This window comes from Sceloporus occidentalis, unplaced genomic scaffold, assembly GCF_023333645.1.
Source record: "Sceloporus occidentalis isolate IW3139 unplaced genomic scaffold, rSceOcc1.0.p SCAF_4, whole genome shotgun sequence".
In the NCBI taxonomy this organism is placed as follows: Eukaryota; Metazoa; Chordata; class Lepidosauria; order Squamata; family Phrynosomatidae; genus Sceloporus; species Sceloporus occidentalis.
In genome coordinates this window covers 140,506,794-140,525,687 of record NW_028316984.1, presented here as the reverse complement: position 1 = coordinate 140,525,687, position 18,894 = coordinate 140,506,794, and the positions used below count along the sequence as shown (strand labels likewise).

At 39.9% G+C, this 18,894-nt stretch overlaps 1 protein-coding gene across 1 annotated transcript; it reads left to right on the top strand.

The window, feature by feature from the left end:
- Positions 1–713: 713 nt before the first annotated feature.
- LOC149314726 (mediator of RNA polymerase II transcription subunit 6) lies at positions 714–17,764 on the top strand. The gene is made up of 8 exons (XM_089521788.1): positions 714–766; positions 8,131–8,290; positions 10,833–10,924; positions 12,079–12,161; positions 13,531–13,639; positions 14,004–14,119; positions 14,912–14,939; positions 15,506–17,764. The coding sequence occupies exons 1-8, from the start codon at positions 745–747 to the stop codon at positions 15,634–15,636; spliced, it is 741 nt and encodes a 246-aa protein (XP_089377914.1). The 5' UTR covers positions 714–744; the 3' UTR covers positions 15,637–17,764.
- The last annotated feature ends 1,130 nt before the right edge of the window (positions 17,765–18,894 follow it).

Sequence of the window (18,894 nt, the reverse complement as noted above, 5' to 3'; positions counted from 1 at the left end):
AGACCACAAGCTGAACATGAGTGAACAGTGCGAAGCAGCAGCTAACAAGGCCAATGCGATTCTAGGCTGCATCAATAAAAGTATAGCGTCTAGATCAAGAGAAGTAATAGTGCCACTGTATTCTGCTTTGGTCAGGCCCCACCTGGAATATTGTGTCCAGTTCTGGGCGCCACAATTCAAAAGGGATGTGGAGAAACTGGAGCCATGAGTCCAAAGGAGGGCGACTAAAATGGTGAAGGGTCTGGAAACCATGAAGCCCTATGAGGAATGCCTTAGGGAGCTGGGGATGTTTAGCCTGGAGAAAAGAAGATTAAGAGGTGATAATACTTGAAGGGGAAGGGCTCTGCTCTGGACCCCACAACATACTCCAACTCCCAGAATTCCATAGCAAAGAGCCAGAAAAGAGTTAAAGCGGTGCCAAAACGAGATATTTCTCCAGTGTGGATGCAGCCTAAGACTTCAGTCTACTTCCACCAAATGCTTTGAGACACATTGAAGAAGCCAGAGGAGCTTCGGAAGCTTGAAGCGTGTATTTTGTGCTCTTTGCTCGGCGTCATGAAAGGCTTCGCTGTTTTGGGGCCTTTGGGTGTTTATGTTGTTGATTCCGTTGCCTAGCGACGTGGAGTGGCAAGTACGCATGCGCTAAATCCCTTCCACTCGTCGCTCTAGGCGGCTGCTCTGTGGTCCGGTGACGTCATAACCCCGCGCGGAGGTAGGGCAGGCGCGCCAGGTGAAGCCGGAAACATGGCGGCGGTGGATATACGAGGTACTGAGCTGGCCCTTGTTTTCGCCATTTTGTGGCTCCTGCTCTCGACTAGCAAGGGCCCCTTGAACGCTCCCGGGCTTCTCTGGCTGTGTCTCCCTTTTGCTGCAATTCAGGCTTATCAGGAGCCCTGCGGTGGCTTTGGGGAAGAGGGAAGGGATGGTGCCCTGGAGGGAAGCCTTGGGAGAGCTGAATTCAAAACGCAGTAGAACCAGGTTTTATAAAAGCAGGGGATCCAGGCACCGCAAAATGGAAGGCATTACAAAGCTTTAAAAGACTCATATGAATGTAAATCCGTTCTTCTTAGGGATACTCAAAATCCTCCTGGACAGGAGGCTGAAGTGGAGGCCATGTCTTGGAAAAGGAGGACCGAGTCTGGTCACCTTGAGCTAATAAAACTAAGATAGGTGTACACAATATTGTGTGTGTGTGTGCGCACATAGACCCAAATCAATAGAAGTATAGTGTCTGGATCAAGGGAAGTAATAGTGCCACTTACAGTAGAAAAATGAAATGCACAGATATAGGATGAGGGACACTTGGCTGAACAAGACGACATGTGAAAGGGATCTATGAGTCCAAGTAGACCACAAGTTGGACATGAGTGAACAGTGCGATGCAGCAGCTAACAAGGCTAATGCGATTTTAGGCTGCATCAATAAAAGTATAGTGTCTAGATCAAGGTAAGTAATAGTGCCACTGTATTCTGCTCTGGTCAGCCCCACCTGGAATATTGCGTCCAGTTCTGGGCACCACAGTTCAAAAAGGACGTTGAAAAACTGGAGCCATGTGTCCAAAGGAGGGCAGCTAAAATGGTGAAAGGTCTAGAAACCTTGCCCTATGAGGAACGACTCAGGGAGCTGGGAATGTTTAGCCTGGAGAAGAGAAGGTTAAGAGGTGATATGATAACCCATCATATTGAGGAGGGAGCAAGTTTGTTTTCCATTGCTCCAGAGACTATGACCCGGAACAATGGATGCAAGCTAAAGGAAAAGATATTCCACCTCAACATTAGGAGGAACTTCTTGACAGTAAGGGCTTTTCAACATTGGAACACACTCCTTCCTCAGAGTGTAGTGGAGTCTCCTTCCTTGGAAGTCTTTAAACAGAGGCTGGATGGCCATCTGTCGAGGACACCTTGATTGAGAGTTCCTGCATGGCAGAATGGGGCTGGACTGGATGGCCCTTGTGGTCTCATCCAACTCTATGATTCTATGAAACAGCTAAAATGCAAGAATAGATACTAGGCTGGGCACAGCATTAACCTTACGTTGAAGCTGATACAGTGTGGATGGTATATATATATAACCCCAAGAGGCAAATTTTGTTGAAGCAGTGACACCAAACAATTTCTCTGTCAACATAACATTTCTCAAATATAATCCAGTATAGCTGTTTCAGAAAGTACAAGATACCTTAGCTGTTTCTCTGCTTAATATAATGCTGTTTACTGAGGAGTTTTATCACAGGAAGGGGATCGGGAGTTTATCCTGTGAATATCCCGGAAAAATTGAGTAATTACGCAAAACATTTCACACAACATTGCACAAAAGCCGCCATTAAAGTGGTCACAAACAAGCATTAATGCACATCTTTTTACTTTTGGGATTTCAGTGACAGTGCATTTCAAATTTCACTTTATTTGCGCAATTGCGTGTGATAATCATGCACACAATTACTCACCATTTTCACTTTATTTGTAGGATGCTTTAAATGTGCTTTAATCTCTCTTTAATGCCGAAATTAGCCCCAGTGTAATAAACCCCTAAATCACCTTTAATGGAGCCATAATCATACTGCCTGGTTTGATTCTTTTGTTATCACTTGAAACTATTACTACAGTGGAAAGCCGTGCCGGAAGGAGCAGCACCATGCGCCGGAAAAGGCAATGGCGTGTGTGCCACTCCGGGCATGAGCCCCATTCACTTAAATGGGGCTTGAGCATCCATGTTTTTCCCCTTATGCTGGGGTCCGGGGGTCCGGAACGGATCCCCTGCGTAAGGGAAGGGATGACTGTACTGTGTTGCCAACCTAAGCATACTTTCCTGGAAGTTTGTCCCACTGAATTCAGCGATACTTAATTTCTGAGTATGTTACAAGAGGGTGCAGTTGTTAGCCTTGCCCTGTTACGTAGATTGGTTTCAACTGTACTTTTCTAAAAAATGCCAAATATTAATCTCAATACTGGGATTAAGAATTTACTTGCCATTAAAGCAGTTCCAGCACAAACAGGTGCAAATAGTGTGTGCTTGCCAGTAATGGGGTTCACCTGTTTCCCTGGTCAGTTATGTGGTATGCTCATTCACTGAAACATAAAGTTGGTGGTTAAGAGCATGTTTCATTGTTGTCGTTTGTTAAGAATGCCAAGTATATTTCTCTTAAGAGTTGAAACTCAGCAATTCTCACTTGTGCCTTCCTAAATTTCAAAGCTTCTGTCAGTTAATGTGCTATATAAATGGCTGCTGCTGAATATTGTTCATAAACTACAGTTAAGTGAGGAGTACTTGGACAGTGAAGAAAATTGATGGGAAGAGAATCAGCTCATTTGAAGTGAAATGCTGGAGGAGAGTTCTGTTGATAACTTAGGCGGGGTACACACCACCAGAAAGAGGCACATCCCTGGCGCCTCTCTTTGCTCCGCAGGAGTGCCACAGCAACCAAATTGCGCAGCACTCCTGCGCAGCAAAAAAGGAGCGCTGGGAAGCAGCTCCTTTTTGCGGTGCACTTCCGCTGCCCCAAAGCGCAAGCGACGTCACAGAGATGTCGCAGCTGCACCGCCCCATTTGGAGGCGGCACAGCTGCGGCATCACCGTTACGCGCTGCATCTGGTGGGTGTGCTGCAGCTGCGGCGCCCTCATCACGTGCAAGGGTTACCGGCTGTGTGGGCGCTCCACCCACCAGGCAAGCCTTGCATGTGATGAGGGCGCCTCAAAGGCCTGTCTGGATCTGGAAAATCGCAGAAAAACATCTGGACTGGAATGCTATTGGTGCAGTATGCTAGTGTAGGCATTGAGAGCAAGACAGAAAAACCCCACACATGAACCATGAAGAGAGAAATGTATGTTTGGAGTTTACAAATTATTGGACTGTAATAGCTATTGTACTTGGAAAGCTTTATCTGACGCCTTTGAAACAGATAATGTAGGGCCCAAACAGGCAAATAAAGGTATCACTGGCCAATAAAGGTATCAGTGATTGATTTTTGTTTGTATTTTTTTTAAGTGACACCACACAAAGTTCTTTGCTTGTGTCATAGTAAGGGCCCGAACAGACAGGCCAAAATAAAGCTGCTTCAGGTCTCTTTGGAGGTATGCTCTTTAAGGCCTGGTACACACAGGTGGCGAAACGCTGCTCCACTTTGCTATGTAGCAGCCACCACATGCTGTTGCACAGATGTGCACTAAAAATGGAGTTAATCTAGGCGGCTCCTTTTTTGCAGCGTCATAAGGGCTGAGATGCAGCCCTATGATGCCACTTCTGCCAAGAGGCATCTGTACGCAACACCACAGCTGTGCAGTTGTGATGCCTGCTGTGTGGACGGGCACACGCACCTGTGACGTCACTAGGGCTGGGCGTATCTGGACACCCAACCCTATCGAGTCTTAATATCGCCGCAACATGCCTGTCTGTACTGGGCCTAAATGATGCATGAGTCCTAAGAGGTTGGAAGTTGTGCCAAAGCCACGCTCCAGTCCTAAGGAGTGGAGCGCAGCTTTGGCACAACTTCTGGCCTCTTAAGAGACCAGAAACAGCTTTATTTTGGCCTGTCTGTCAGGCCCTTACTATTACATATGCAAATACCTTTGTGTGGTGTCACTTAAAAAATACAAACCAAAATCCATCAGTGATATCTTTCCTGCAGGCTTCCAGAAGTGACATTTCCCCCCTTCTCAGCTAGAAAAGGGTGAGTTGAATCAATCGGAGCAGCATGGGATTCTAAGGATATATTTTGTCTATCACTGCCTAGGGAATTGGAGTAGAAGTGTCCAACTGTGTCGTATGTTTAACTAATGTATTAATTTTGTAAAAGAATAATAACTACATTTTGATGCTAGGACACTTGCTTGAGATAATGGTTTTTGACCAGGAGTTATATATTACTTAGATTTGCAGACACTACTTCAAGACGTAAGGTATCATAACCAGAATTAATTCTCTTAGGAAATTGCATTTGATGCTGATGTTTTGTGGGTGTAATGGTAATTTGACCCTGAATTACCTGTTCCTCTAAAGGAGCCTATGGTTCCTGTGGCTTTTTGCAATGTTCTGTCTGTGAATATTTTCCAGTACTTGAAGATCTACAGGCAACTTCCCATTTTATTATCTAATTTTGTGGGAGAGATTTTACCGGCTGCTCAGTAACATGAGGTGTTCTCCTTTTCTTGCATGGCAGTTGAAGTTGTAGGAGTGATGTTTGGAAATGTTCCTGTATTTTTTCCAATTTGTAATATGGGTAGCAACCCACATTTAATACATATGGCTAAAGAATAAAGTCAGAGAAGAGTTTAACCAAAGCTGTGTCATTTTGCATGTTTCTATATCTTTAATACCTGTGTTTATTTCAATCAGTATTTTATTAAGAGTGAAAAATATTATGCTGAGGGGGAAAAACAACAACTCCCTACCTGTATAGAAGCAGAGCAGAACACATTTACATAGTAATAAGACTGTCCCTTTGCTTGCTTCCTTTTTATGCAAGAGTTCGAAAGGAGCAGATTATTGATGCAGCATATGCATTATTCATAGCCCTATTTATGCTGCATTAATCATGGTTTCCAAAGCATCTGGGTTTTGCTTCCTAAAAGATTTTTGGAACAATGTGTTCATATTTTATGCTGCCATATATCACAGCTGAGTTTGCATTACTTGTTCACTCAAAACTTCCTCTCCAGACATACATCCCCATTAGAGTTGTTGCAGTGGGAGTTTTGGGCTTGAGGGAAGTGATGGGGCAGCACTTTATGTACCTGTATTCTTTCTCATACCTTTTTGTCTTGTAAGATGGATGCGAAATTTCCTGCATTAGAGTGACGTTCAAGATTTCCACTGTGGTTTAAAATTGCTGAGCTTCCAGTTCCTTTTAAGCTTTCTGTTTCCTCAATTGTACTTTCTTAAGTGCTTAGAAATACAGGATTGCTTGTTATTGCCTTGCTACATGTCCGCTGTGCTGGCTGGGTCTAGGGTCTGTTCAGCATATGAGAGTGTACTCCTCTTACACTTTTCCTCTTTTAAAAGAAATAGTCTTTTCACTGAAGCTTCTAAGGAGTTTGCCAGCATTTGAATACTGTAAATACTCAGGTATAAGTCTAGAAATTTTAGTCAAAAAATGACTCAAACAACCTGATTCGACTTATCCACGGGTCATTGTAAGTAAATACTGTACTTAACTCATCCTCTGGTGAAGCAAGTGTGTAATCTGTCCTGGAAGCACTGACCCCCCCCCCCCCTCATCCATCCAGCCTTTAGTCTGAGCACAAAGAGTTCTTCGGCATTGTTCTTCTTTGCATCATCATTTAAATTTTACCCTCACGTATACATGGGACATATCAAAATCCATCATTTTGGCCACAAAACCTGCCCTCGACTTATACATGAGGTCAACTGATGGTCAAGTATATACGGTAGATACATCTTTACAGTGAAGCTCTGTGGAGACTCTGCTTAGTAGTGGTCCGTGCCCTTATGAAGCTCATCACTTTTGCCACTTCACTGTATACTTTTCTCTCACATGTCATTCTGCCTTCTTGTAAATTTGCTTACACCTTTGATTGGTTTTGTGTTCTTTGCACCCTTTCAGTGTATCTGCTTTATATCTTCCTGTTTCCAAATCACTATATCCTAGAGGCAGGAAGGTTGTTTGATGTTCTGCTGAAGGTCGCAGATTTTCCTATCCTTCAAGAATATTAGCAGCAAGATTGATTTGATCTGAATTAAATTGACTTAAATCCTGATTTAAATAGTTTCTCCAAAGGACTCAGTTTTAATTATTTAAATTATGATTTAAATCATTCATCTGAGGAAGTAGGCTGAAGTCTATGAAAGCTCATGCCACCAGCTTCTTTCTTTCAGTTAGTCTCAAAGGTGCTACAAGATCCCTTTGCATACAGTTTAAATCACTAGTGAGGAAAACTATAATAATGTTTTTTTTAAAAAATAGAGGTACATTATTGTTAATTTTTAGATTGTAAGCATGAGGGCAGGGAACCGTCCAATTAAAAAGATTGTATGTACAGCGCTGTGTAAATTTACATCGCTTTATAAATAAAGGTTAATAATAATACTCAAAGATATAGGTCTGATTAGAAGTCAAGTATATGTTAAGCAATTATTCTGATTTTTTTCAGATAATTTACAGTTCATCAAAATTGGAATCACTCACACACACACACACACACACACACACACACACACACACACACATCCAGCCTCCTCCTCTTCATTCAGATCTGCTCCACATCCCTAATTTTTCTCTTCATTGACCTTCTCTGTCTTTGCAATTAGACAAGGCAGAAATAACGATAGTGAGTGTGAAATCATGTATACCTGCAAAAAGGACTGACAGTTTACTTCCCAGTTTCATAAACCAAAGCTAACATAATTATGTGATACAATTAGACATTCTGTAATTCATCATAGCTTTGACCTATATTCCTTTTTACTAATTATTTTAAGAGAATTTTGAAATCTGAATTAAAAAATGGTTTGAGGGGTTTCACTTATCATTTTGTTACCTTTCTTCCATGAGCTAAAGGAATGGCATTTTGCTACATGGGGCATGTTGCAAGGCTCTCCAAGCCACACACTCGAATTCCTAAAAATGAAAATTGGTGTCCAGTTACTTCTGTTTTTGATTATTAATGTTGAAGGTTTTGATGATATTAAAGTACTCTGGGCACTTCCAGTTTAATGCAGGGTACAGCTGGTGCTGGGGATGAAAACTGACCTTCCTGTTAGGGTTGAATCCCACTGCTGGAGAAAGGTGGGGTATAAATCTTGGGAATAAATTACTAAATAAATAGGGTTGCTCCCCTCTGCTTTAAGGTGTATTTAAGCTTATATTTTATTTAGAAGAAAGTTAAATTTTATATTGTAGACACACTGTTTCTGGAGTTTTATCTTTCTTCTTTATTGTTGTGTGATGTCAGAAATCTTTGCTCTTAACAAAAAACATCTAAAGTACAGTATTTAATAATGATCTAGTTGTGTAAGTTATGGTTTGCAAGATGTGGATATTTCAGGTAGGCTGAATTAAAGTAAGTCTCTGAACTACACTGTTTTATGTATAGTTAAATAAGTGTTTAACTTGAGAATAACTTGCTATTCTTGTGCTAAATACTTTTTTTCTCTCTCCTCCCGCTAATGCCTAGATAACCTCCTGGGAATTTCTTGGGTTGACAGCTCATGGATTCCAATATTAAACAGTGGGTGTGTATTGGACTATTTCTCAGAGCGCAGTAACCCCTTCTATGATCGAACGTGTAACAATGAAATGGTCAAGATGCAAAGGCTAACCTTGGACCACTTGAAGTAAGTTACTGCAACACATATGTAATGGTAATCTTATAAAGTTGTTTGTAGGATGTAATCATATACTCACTTAACAGAGTAAGGGAGTAAACAGACCGGCATGAAAAGCTGGCTTCCAACTGACTTGAGGACATGGCGTACAGATTCCACACACTCCCAAGACACCCGAAGGTTGCGCCAGTGCTTAGCCATGGGCTGCCTTCCAGGCGCCCCATGGTGCAGCATCTCTTTGCCATCGGAACAGCTTGAAGCCGCCCATGGGCTGAAGCGGGGTGAAAAAGCTGCCTTTTTGCTGGCCCAAAAAAGAAGCAGCTCTTTGCCTCTCCTTTTTTGGCCAGCTGCAAAGTGGATTTGGGCTGTGGTGTGTGTTCACTGCAGCCCCAATTTGTCTTCAGAAAGGGCAGCTTCAAGCTGTCACTTCAGAACTGTCTGTTGCAGACCTAATTGTGATTAAATGCAGTAGGATTTATGTCATGAGAGTGGAACACACAGGCATGAAAGAGCAGCCCAAGTTCACTCTGTCCAGAAGTAGATCAGAACCCCACTGTACATATGGCCTGCTCCCAAGGCACGTACTGGACACAGAGCCAACTGGCGCCTTCAGGAGTCAGACTATGCCAGCTCCTTTTTGCTCCTGTCCTAAGGACCAGAGCGTGGCTTTGGAATGGCTTCTGGCTGCTTTGGAGGTGTGCATCGTTTAAACAGCAAGCCTCCAAAGCATCCAGATGTCACTTAATTTGGCCTGTCTGTTCGGGCCCATAGACATATATAGGGGTTACACTGTCAGAACTGTACCCAACAGCTTCTGTGAAGGATTCATAATGCCAACATCTGTGATAATAAACTTAGGGATCATTTGGAATTCTACTTTTTTCTCCGTTTTCCTGGTTTGTCTTGAGTTTGACTGCATATGTCTTCAGGTTGACTTTTAATACCAACAGAAAACAGCTTGCTTTATGTTTGATGGATGAAGTATTTGTCTTATAGGCAAAGATTATGACAGCCATTAAGACTGTTGAAAGCTGCAAAAATATGTAAGATTATCACCCGAATGAGTGTTTATGTGTGCTTCTTCTAGTTTATTTGCTTCTATACAAATGTATGTTTATTTTTAGGGAAAATCCATGGTTGGGTATGAGTCGACAATCTGATTGTAATAGTTTCTGGAGCCTCAAAGTCGGAAAAGAAAAATAAAATCCTGGAACCATATAGGATTGGGAATGCGACATAGAATTTTAATTTTTTTAATTCATCTATTTTTAGAAAGTTTTTAGAAGGACATGAAAACAAAAGAAGACTCTGGAATGCAGTTTTTGTCATTTGTTTTTAGAATATTGTAATAGGAACACATTATGAAATGTAATAGGTAGTGGATAGAATTTAAACATTAAATTAAACAGGTGAATTAAAGACATTTTATACATTGTTTATGTTTCATTTGGGCTAATGAACTGATGGTTTATCAAGTTAGCAACCATGAGTTGACAGTTGAACAAGTTATAATTTGATAAGATAAATAGAAGTAGAATAAGTATATGAAGGAATGTATGATTGTATGTTTTTATCTTGTCTCCCCCCTTTAAATTAAATTATTCCTAAATCTAAATGCATTTGTGTTAAATCTTGTAAAATTTGATTTATCAGTGTTTTTAATCTTTTCTTTTCTTTTTCTTTTTTTTTTTTTTTTTTTTTTTTTGGCATATGCCCTAAAAATGGTAGAGGTCAAATGGCTAAGCTGTTGTATTCCAAAAGTAATTAAAACAGTTTATTTTTGTTATTGGCTTCATTGCGTATTACTAAGGAATTAATTACCTTTCTCTTGATTGCACAACTCTGTATAACTCAAATGCTTGCATACTTTAGCATTGCTAAATCGGTGCAGTAAAGTATCTTTTTAATTAGGTTGTAAATTGAAACTAGCAAATATATAACTATTGTGGAATTCCAGAGCACTTCATCACCCGTAGTATTATTATTACATAAGCCTATTGAGAAGTTCCAAATGAACAATGAATGTAGGTGAAACTTTGGAAGGGCATGCCAATGAGGCCAAGAAATGTAGTACTGTCTGTTTTTATTTTGAAACTGGTGTTCCCTAGAGGACAATTTCAGTGAACTCATTAATAAGCAGTTACCTAGAAAACTCCCTGGACTTTTATTTTTGCACATGCTGAAAATACTTAATAATACACCTGTTATTTTCTTTCTGCATCTTCTGAAATTTTGTAATCAAGTCTTTATTGGATGTTCTTACCCAATTTGCACCTGGAATTTTTGAGTGGTATTACATATTGGGCTTCCAAACTTGGAGGAGTCCAGCAACAAATGTACTAAAACCAGCAAATCCTAACGTATTTTGAGCAAACAGCAATTCGGCTGGAGAATGCCAGAAAAGAGAGACATGCAATCTAATGATTTCTTAGATGACTTGCTCTGAATGGTGCCACTGACTCTTATACTTGCAAGAATGTTCCATCCATGCAAAGCTTGTCCTTTCATTTATTTTGTATTTTCCAATATAGTCTTGTCCTTTTTATTTCAGTCAAATGGTTGGAGTTGAGTATATTCTTCTCCATGCACAAGAACCAATTCTTTTTATAATTCGCAAGCAGCAAAGACAGAGTCCAACCCAAGGTAAGCATTCCTATTGCAGAAGAACAAAAATCCTTACCTGGAATGCTCACATGTAGATTATTCACAGGGCTCAAAAAAGCACCCTTCAGCAAATGTGCATGATGTGCACAAAAGCAGTGATTCTTAAGCTATCTTATGTGGAAAACCAACAGCCCTTACCTCTCAGTCTTTGGTCCTGCAGATGTTTTGGATTTCAAATCCCAGAAGCCCTGGTCAGCATGGTGAATGGTCTGAGATACTGGGAACTCTTAATTCCAAACAGTTTCAGGGCTGTTTGACAATCATTGCTCTAAAATCTGATTTCCCTTTGGTAATAATGAGATGCCCTCTTGTGGTAAAAGGCTAATAGTGCTAGTAAAACAACAACGATAACCCTGTCTACAATCATTTCCCATGTTCCCAGTTGCAAACTCTTTTATAATTCTTCTTGGCATATTTATTTAATATCTTCAGATGTTCTGCATGTTATCACTACCACTATTTTTATCAAAGGCTAATTATGGCATTAAATAGTGCAAACACAGTCTTAGGAACTGAACTAACATTTCAAATTTTGTCTAATGATAACACATTATCAGTAATAGCCAGATGTTTGCACAAGGCTGCAGTAGCCTTAAAGCCATACCCATGTATACCTAGGACTTATCACACAGTGGAAAGAAAGATGGGTTAGTTGTAGAATTAATAACTAAACCCCCCACCCCCAAGTCTCAAGTTCTTATCTTTAAAATAGTGTGCACAGGAATATCATACATATCTTCTGGACAAAACCACTTTCATTATATATTGGTCTTGTTCTGAACATAGTGTGACATAGTGGTTTACAGTGCTGGACTATGATTGTGGAGACCATGTTCAAATCTGCATTTGACCATGAAGCTCTCTGGATGACCTTGGGCAAGGGACTAGCTATCATCTTAAGCTATACAGGGTGAAGGTAAGGAAAAAATGGATGAAGGAGAGATCATTTATAAGGAGATAATCTATTGAGCTCATTGAACGAAAGGTGGGATATAAATAACATACTAAATAAATAAATCCCACTTGGATATGAATTAGCTTTCACTACTGTCTGTGAGCAGTAGTTAAGCAGATTTACTCATTGTTTGGCTAGAGTGTTTTGGATGGTGCATTAAAGTTGCATTCTTTTACAGTTATTCCACTGGCTGATTACTACATTATTGCGGGAGTGATTTATCAGGCACCTGACCTTGGATCTGTTGTAAACTCTAGAGTGGTAAGTCTCTGTGGTATATGTTTTGTTAAAACAAATGATTAGTGCAGTACTTTTGTTTGTTTTCTTCTTCTTTGTCCTCAAGTCCTAGGGGAAATGTTATTAGAAAATGTTCTTCTTGTTCCTGTTACTAACATATATACCTAAGGAAAAACAGGAAGGTTTGGAGTTGCTTTGGACTACTGTGTGGTGTACAGCTTTTACATTTAAGCTGGAATATTCTGAACATCAATTCTAGTTCTCCACTTCTGTCTGGAGAATGTTCCACAACATGGGACTGTAGCTGAGGTGGCCATTTTAGTAATTACCTCCTTTTGAACTTAGAAGGGGGAGGCATCTGGATAAAGGCCCTTAGGATGATGTATGTGTGAACTCTGTGTAAAAAAAAAGTCTCTTGAGCATACTCAAGACTGCATTTTCCATTTCCCATGTCTCTTAGGAACCTTAATGATTTATCTACTGAATAAAGGTTCTAGTACAGTGGTACCTCGGGATACGAAATACCCAGGTTACGAAATTTTCGGGATACGAAAAAATCCCATTGGAAAACATTGTTCCGGGTTGCGAAAGTTTTTTCGGGTTACGAAAAAACTTTTGGTGCTTTTCGGCGCGATTTCACACCAAATCGCGGCTTTTCCCCATTAGCGCCTATGGGAATTCGGCTTGCGAAAGCCTTTCGGGTTACGAAATTGACAGCGGAACGAATTAATTTCGTAACCCGAGGCACCACTGTATAAGGGGAATGAAATGCTGCCCTCCAGATGGACTTCATTTCCCACTATGTATTACCACTGACTGTGTTTGGCTGAAGCTGATAGGAATGGCAGTCTCACATCATATGGAAGGCTGCACTTGACTTAGTCTAGTTGTAGTACATTACTCTCCTTTTCCATTCCCCCTTTTCTATCACTGCCTATCTTCAAACCTATATGCATGAAGACTGTAGTCCAAACAAGCTCAGAACAGAGTGGGACCTTGGTTTTGGATGCCCCTCCTCCCCGTAGAAACCAAAATCCGTGCATGCTCATGCCTGCGTTATTCCCAGCAGTGGCGTGTGCACACAGCCGTGCCACCATTGGGGACGAGACTTCAGGTGAAGTCCTATTGTCCCTAATGGTGGCACAGTCGCACGTGTGCTGTCACTGGGGGAAAGTGGGGGCTGTCCCTAATGGCAACCTGGCCACATGGATGCACCTCCATTGGGTACACTATGGGCTTGCCATCCATGCATAGCAAGTCCGCAGACACTGAGGTCCCACTGTACCAGGTTATGTATTTATAGAGAAAAATTGTTTTGTGAATTGGGCTGCTTTTCTGGGTTATATATTGTACAAGAAGGAAAATCATAAATTTCATGAATGTATTTTCCCAGCTAACTGCAGTACATGGAATCCAGTCAGCTTTTGAGGAAGCTATGTCTTACTGTCGTTATCATCCTTCAAAAGGCTATTGGTGGCATTTCAAAGATCAAGAAGAACGAGGTAGGCTTACTAAACATTTTTTACATTAACATGCATTATCTCACTTTTCTTTGGCAAAAATTCTAGTATTGGGTTCAATAGATATACTTTGCCAACATTTCTTTAATTCTGTTAGTTTCTGGTTTTTGTTTATTTGTTTTCTGTAAACAGGAATTGGAAAAGAGATTTTTTTTTCTCTTTCTGGTGGACAAGGCAAAAAGTTTCAATTTTCTCCTTGATGTTAGCATCTATATTATCACATTTCAATTCCTAAAATATGACCCATAAATATTTTAGAAGTCTAATGAAAAATATGTTTAATTTTTTTAAAAAAATATTCTGATGGAATTATGACTTCTTATGATTGCTATGATTTTATTTTCAGATAAGGCCAAACCAAAAGCCAAGAAGAAGGAAGAACCAAGTTCTATTTTCCAGAGACAACGTGTGGATGCATTGCTTCTGGATCTTAGAAACAAATTCCCTCCTAAATTTGTGCAGGTATCAGTTAAACTGCAGACTATTGCCACCAGCATGTATTCCCTTGGGTCCATTCAATTTCTGTTGTGCAGGTGATAAAAGTTAGGTTTGGAAGATGTTTTGTTATGGCTGTGTATTAACACCCATTAACCTCATTAATTAAAAAAAAACTGGTTACATACATTCATATATTTGGTTAAAGATAGGGTTATTTGATGAAGTATTTTGACTTTTGTCCTTGGAAGAACTCTTGTGTGATGAAAGGCACAAGTCCAAGCCTAGTGTTTGCTGTTGCATAATACTTCAAGGACACTTCTGATGGATTGTGTTGCATGTGAAATTTTTCAAGCATCACCCCTGTAGATGAATTACAGGACACTAAAAAGTCACAGACCATCAGAACTGTGTGTTGGACACTGCCTTGCTTTCCAAGAGTGGTTGAATTTTGTCTATTGAGGTTATTAATCTGGACTAATCCCGGTCTATGTAATTTGTATTTGTTTCATATATTATACATGCAAAGTGGAATGAAATTTTATATGACAAGCTGTGTCTCTATTCCAAAGTTGTGGCTGGTATCCTTCCTAGAATATTAGTCTTTGAAAACTGTAGAAAATTTTGCCTGTGTATGGCTGTCATTCTGTTCCATTGCAGATATGGTCATGGGTGGGTGGAATATGTGTGATAAAGCAGTTTTATCTTTGTTCTCTTATTCTTTTGCTTTTCTGGAAAACAACAAAGGCTATGCCAAGTGCAGAGTATATATTTCTGACTCATGACTCAAACCCCCCCCCCTTTTTTTTTCTTTCACAGCAAAAGTCAGGAGAAAAACCCATCCCAGGTAAGAATTTACTCAGCAGTTTTAAGTAGGGTCACATCAAGAGATTGTGTATGTTTAGCTTTTGTTGAGACTCTCAGGAAAATTGGCAATGCCTAAGTCCAAGGTCATCTTCTTCACCACAAGTCTGTATATATATAACTCTTCTGTACAGGGACTTGGAAAGAAATTCATCTAGCCATGCTTTCTCACTTCCTTATCAAAAATTTGGTTCACCTGTCAAAATATAAAATCAGAATACAGCAGTTCAAGTGATTTTTGTGTTCTGATAGTTTTGTATTGTTGTGGTAGCCTTAGGGCCTAAAGTTGGGGATCATAGCAGGATGCTTGCAAACTAGAAAGTTCAAAGGGCTTCTTTCCTCTAGGTCAGGACCATTCCTTTATAGTGCAGTTGGTGAAAATATTCTGTTCCAGCAAAAGTAAAATTGGAATCTGTTCCTGGGATGCCTCTTGTCAAATTCTACATAATTCTTTAGTAACCTGGAAAATATCCTGCAGAACTATTAGACATCTAAAACGCATTGGAATTAGTTTCATGATTTGTTTTGTTTTGTTTTGTTTGTTTGCAGTGGAACAGATTAAGAAGGAGCCAGAACCAGCCCCTGAAATGGTAAAACAAGAGGAGAAGGAGACTGCCAAGATCACACAACAGAGCACTAGTACTAAGGCTCCACCAGAGAAACGGATGAGACTTCAGTGACCGAAAGAACATTGTTAACTGGCATTAATTTATAAAACAAAGGGGTGTAAATTTGTAATATTACCTAAATATGTGAAGTTGTTTTCCTCTCTGAATTTTACAGACTTGTTATTTGCAAACCTTTACATATACAAGAAGGAATGGCTTCCAATCTTAATGTTCAAGGCTGAGTTTCACATTGCTGTCTGAAATCTTCTTTTGAAACTTTGTTTATCTTGCTGAAAATTCTGTTCTTATCTTTTGTAAAGCTTTGGAGTAGGCAACCTGATGTCCTCCAAAGGTATTTGGACTGTAGTTTTCAAATTTATCTTGTAGAATTCTGCTTTGGGAAATACTTTAAAAGACAACAACAACAACAACAAACAAACAAAAACACCACCACCCCCCAAAAACCCCCCAGCTCATTCCTTGATCACCTTCATCTTTTCACTCCCATAATTATGATTGTGCTATGAACAAGATAAACAGTATTGGCTGGAATCCAGCATTGGGAAGATGTGTATCTTCCATGTAGCTATATCTTCCTAACTGTATCTCCCAGTGCTACCCCCCTTCCAACCCACCTTTCAAGTGATCAGTGCCTCCCCATACACATTTCTGTGTCATTTGAGAGCATGAGGACAGAGATATGTGTAGTTGCTTTCCTGTATCTGGACTGCTGCAACAGGCATACAGAGGGACCCTCCCCCCAAGGGTCCTTGGGAGGTTCTTCCAGATGATGTGCTTGTAGAGCATCCAGTTAACAGAAAATGGGACGCATCCCCTGATCCACCTATCTGTGAATAGAAACAGAAATGGCTGTGTTGGGACTGTGTCATTTAAAAGGTAGATTTAGTGAGATTTTTGTCATTGTGCAGTTGATAAAGAATTCTGACCTACACAATGAACAAAAATGTAGGTTATGGTAGTGTAAGCTTGACTTGTGCTATCATAACTCACTAACAGGATGCCTGCCCTTATAATGTAGGAGTTTGTAAAAAAAGTAGTAGGTAAAAGATGTTAAGTACTGATGAAAATGTATTCATATTTGCTTTATTAAATCCATGGAATTAGAATGCAGGGTGAGTTTTCACATTTTCTTTAACATCTCCTTGCCATATGTCAAAATTGGAACTTCCAGTTTCAGTTTATAATGCTGCAGATCGGTACTCTTTGTGTGTGTTAATAATTCATCATGATAATGCAGAATTAAGTCTAGATCCTCTCATAGTGTTTTTCAACTTGCATTATTTTTCTTGACTTTGGTTGACAACCAGTTAAGTCTTCCCATTCATGCTACTGCTTCTGTCAGTGGATAGGAAGAATTTTTCCTCCCCACCCCCATGGGAGGGGGACCCAGTAAAATGTATTAGGGCCAGGGATTCAGAGAAGGGAATACTGGCACATAATGTTAGATTTAACTGCCCCCCCCACACACACACTGAGATTCTTATTTCTATTGATGTGGGTTTTTTAAAAAAAAGTTATGCTAGATTTGCACCATATCATAGGCCATCTAATTGTTGTCCATTTTTTAATGGGCACGTGATAAAGTGCTGTTTATTCTGTCATATTTGAGACATGCATCAAACTATTGGGGAATGATAGTAAACACAATCAGTTCAGTGAGGCTGCAGTAATGTTTCATGAGGCTGGCATTCCTCCATTTATCACAGTGATAGTTTCCTGAACTACATGGATATATACAGGATGCATAAGAGTGTTTTACACTCAAATTTCACCAGCATTATGTAAGGGTATTTTATTTAACCTTGGAGCCTGATAATTTAAGGAGAGGTGACCCTGAAGAAAAAAAATGTTATAATTATGTTTTCTGTTGTTCAGAACTTTTCCTTCTTATGTGATTCTTTAGATGGGTGGCGACAGTCTATGTATGTGAACTTTAGTTACAGTGAAGAAACTTGCTTCATAAGATAGTTGGTATCTGGTTTGATTGAACAGGTGTAGGAATCAATCTTATTTTTAAATGTCTTCTGTTTGGATGTCTACATTGTTGGTTTTTGTTTTTTCTTTTTTATTCTAAATAATACAGCTGTGTTTTTGGCAGCTTATGTTTCCTTCTCTCTCTTATTCAATATCTGTATTGTATCAATGCAAAATAAAATGTGTTTAAGCATTTTGTAAGAAATTCCAGCTTCAAAACAAAATAAAGTTTGAGTCTGAAATATGATTTTAGCTGAGCTGTTCACAAATAACAAGGTAATAAGTCATTCTTACAGTCTGCAATTTTTGTTGTTGAGTACCTGTGTGAATTATTTAGAAAGAGATGAAGGAAATATAGCAAAGCCTTTTATTGCCTAGCTTACATAAAGCTATGGAATGCTTTTAAGACATGGTAGTGCTACCCCATCTGATAGTCCCGATGGCAAATCTGTATTTAGGGAAAGAAGCTACAGTTATAACAGAATACGGAGAAACAGAATGGTTCCCAATTGGCAATGGGGCCAGGCAAGGCTGCATAGTAACATCCTATTGGTTCAACTTGTATGCAGGAAATCTCTTAAAAGCAGGTTTAGAGGCAGGAGGAGTGAAGATAGGAGGGAGGAACATCAGCAATCTTAAGATGTGGATGACACCATACTACTAGCAGAAAATATCATAGACTTGAAACAATTACTAAGAAAGGTCAAAGAAGAAAGTGCAAAGGTAGGTAGGCTTACAGCTGCATAAAGAAAATAAAAATAATGACCATGGAAGAATTATATATATGCAACCTAGATAATGAGGAAAATCAAACGAGTTAAAAAGAGTTCCCGTACTTTGGATTGATCAGAACGGAGATTCAGCTGCAGCCCATGAGTCATTGTTAACTTGAGGGCAGTTAACAACAAGAGGGAGCAAAGGGGCAAGGACAGCTCAGGGAAGCCCACCCAGGGGTGTGGTTGTGTGGGCTATGAAATAAAAATAATGACCCCAAGTGATTAACGTCCCTTGACGTGGGAAAACAGAACAGTTTCCCATTTTTAAGGATCAGACGAGGCTGTGTTTTATCACCCAGTTGGTTTCACTTCTACACTGAACATATCAAGCAGGCAGAATTAAAAGACTACCTATTAGTCTGGAAAAATAAGACATGTCCAAGACGTCCTGCCCTTCACTGCTCTGCTTAGGACCTGTAAATTCAGGCCTGTGACCTCCCTAATTGAGTCTGGCCATTCAGTGTGTGGCCTTTCTACTGCCCTCCACCTTTCCCAGCATTATTGTCTTTTCTAGTGATTCATGCCTTCTCATGATGTAGCCAAAGTATGACAGCCTCAT

Coding starts and splice junctions, on each gene's coding strand:
- LOC149314726 (XM_089521788.1), top strand. CDS start 745: ATGGCGGCGGTGGATATACGAG. Junction 14,120..14,911: donor TCCCTCCTAAATTTGTGCAG/GTATCAGTTAAA, acceptor TTTCTTTCACAG/CAAAAGTCAGGAGAAAAACC. Junction 14,940..15,505: donor AGGAGAAAAACCCATCCCAG/GTAAGAATTTAC, acceptor GTTTGTTTGCAG/TGGAACAGATTAAGAAGGAG.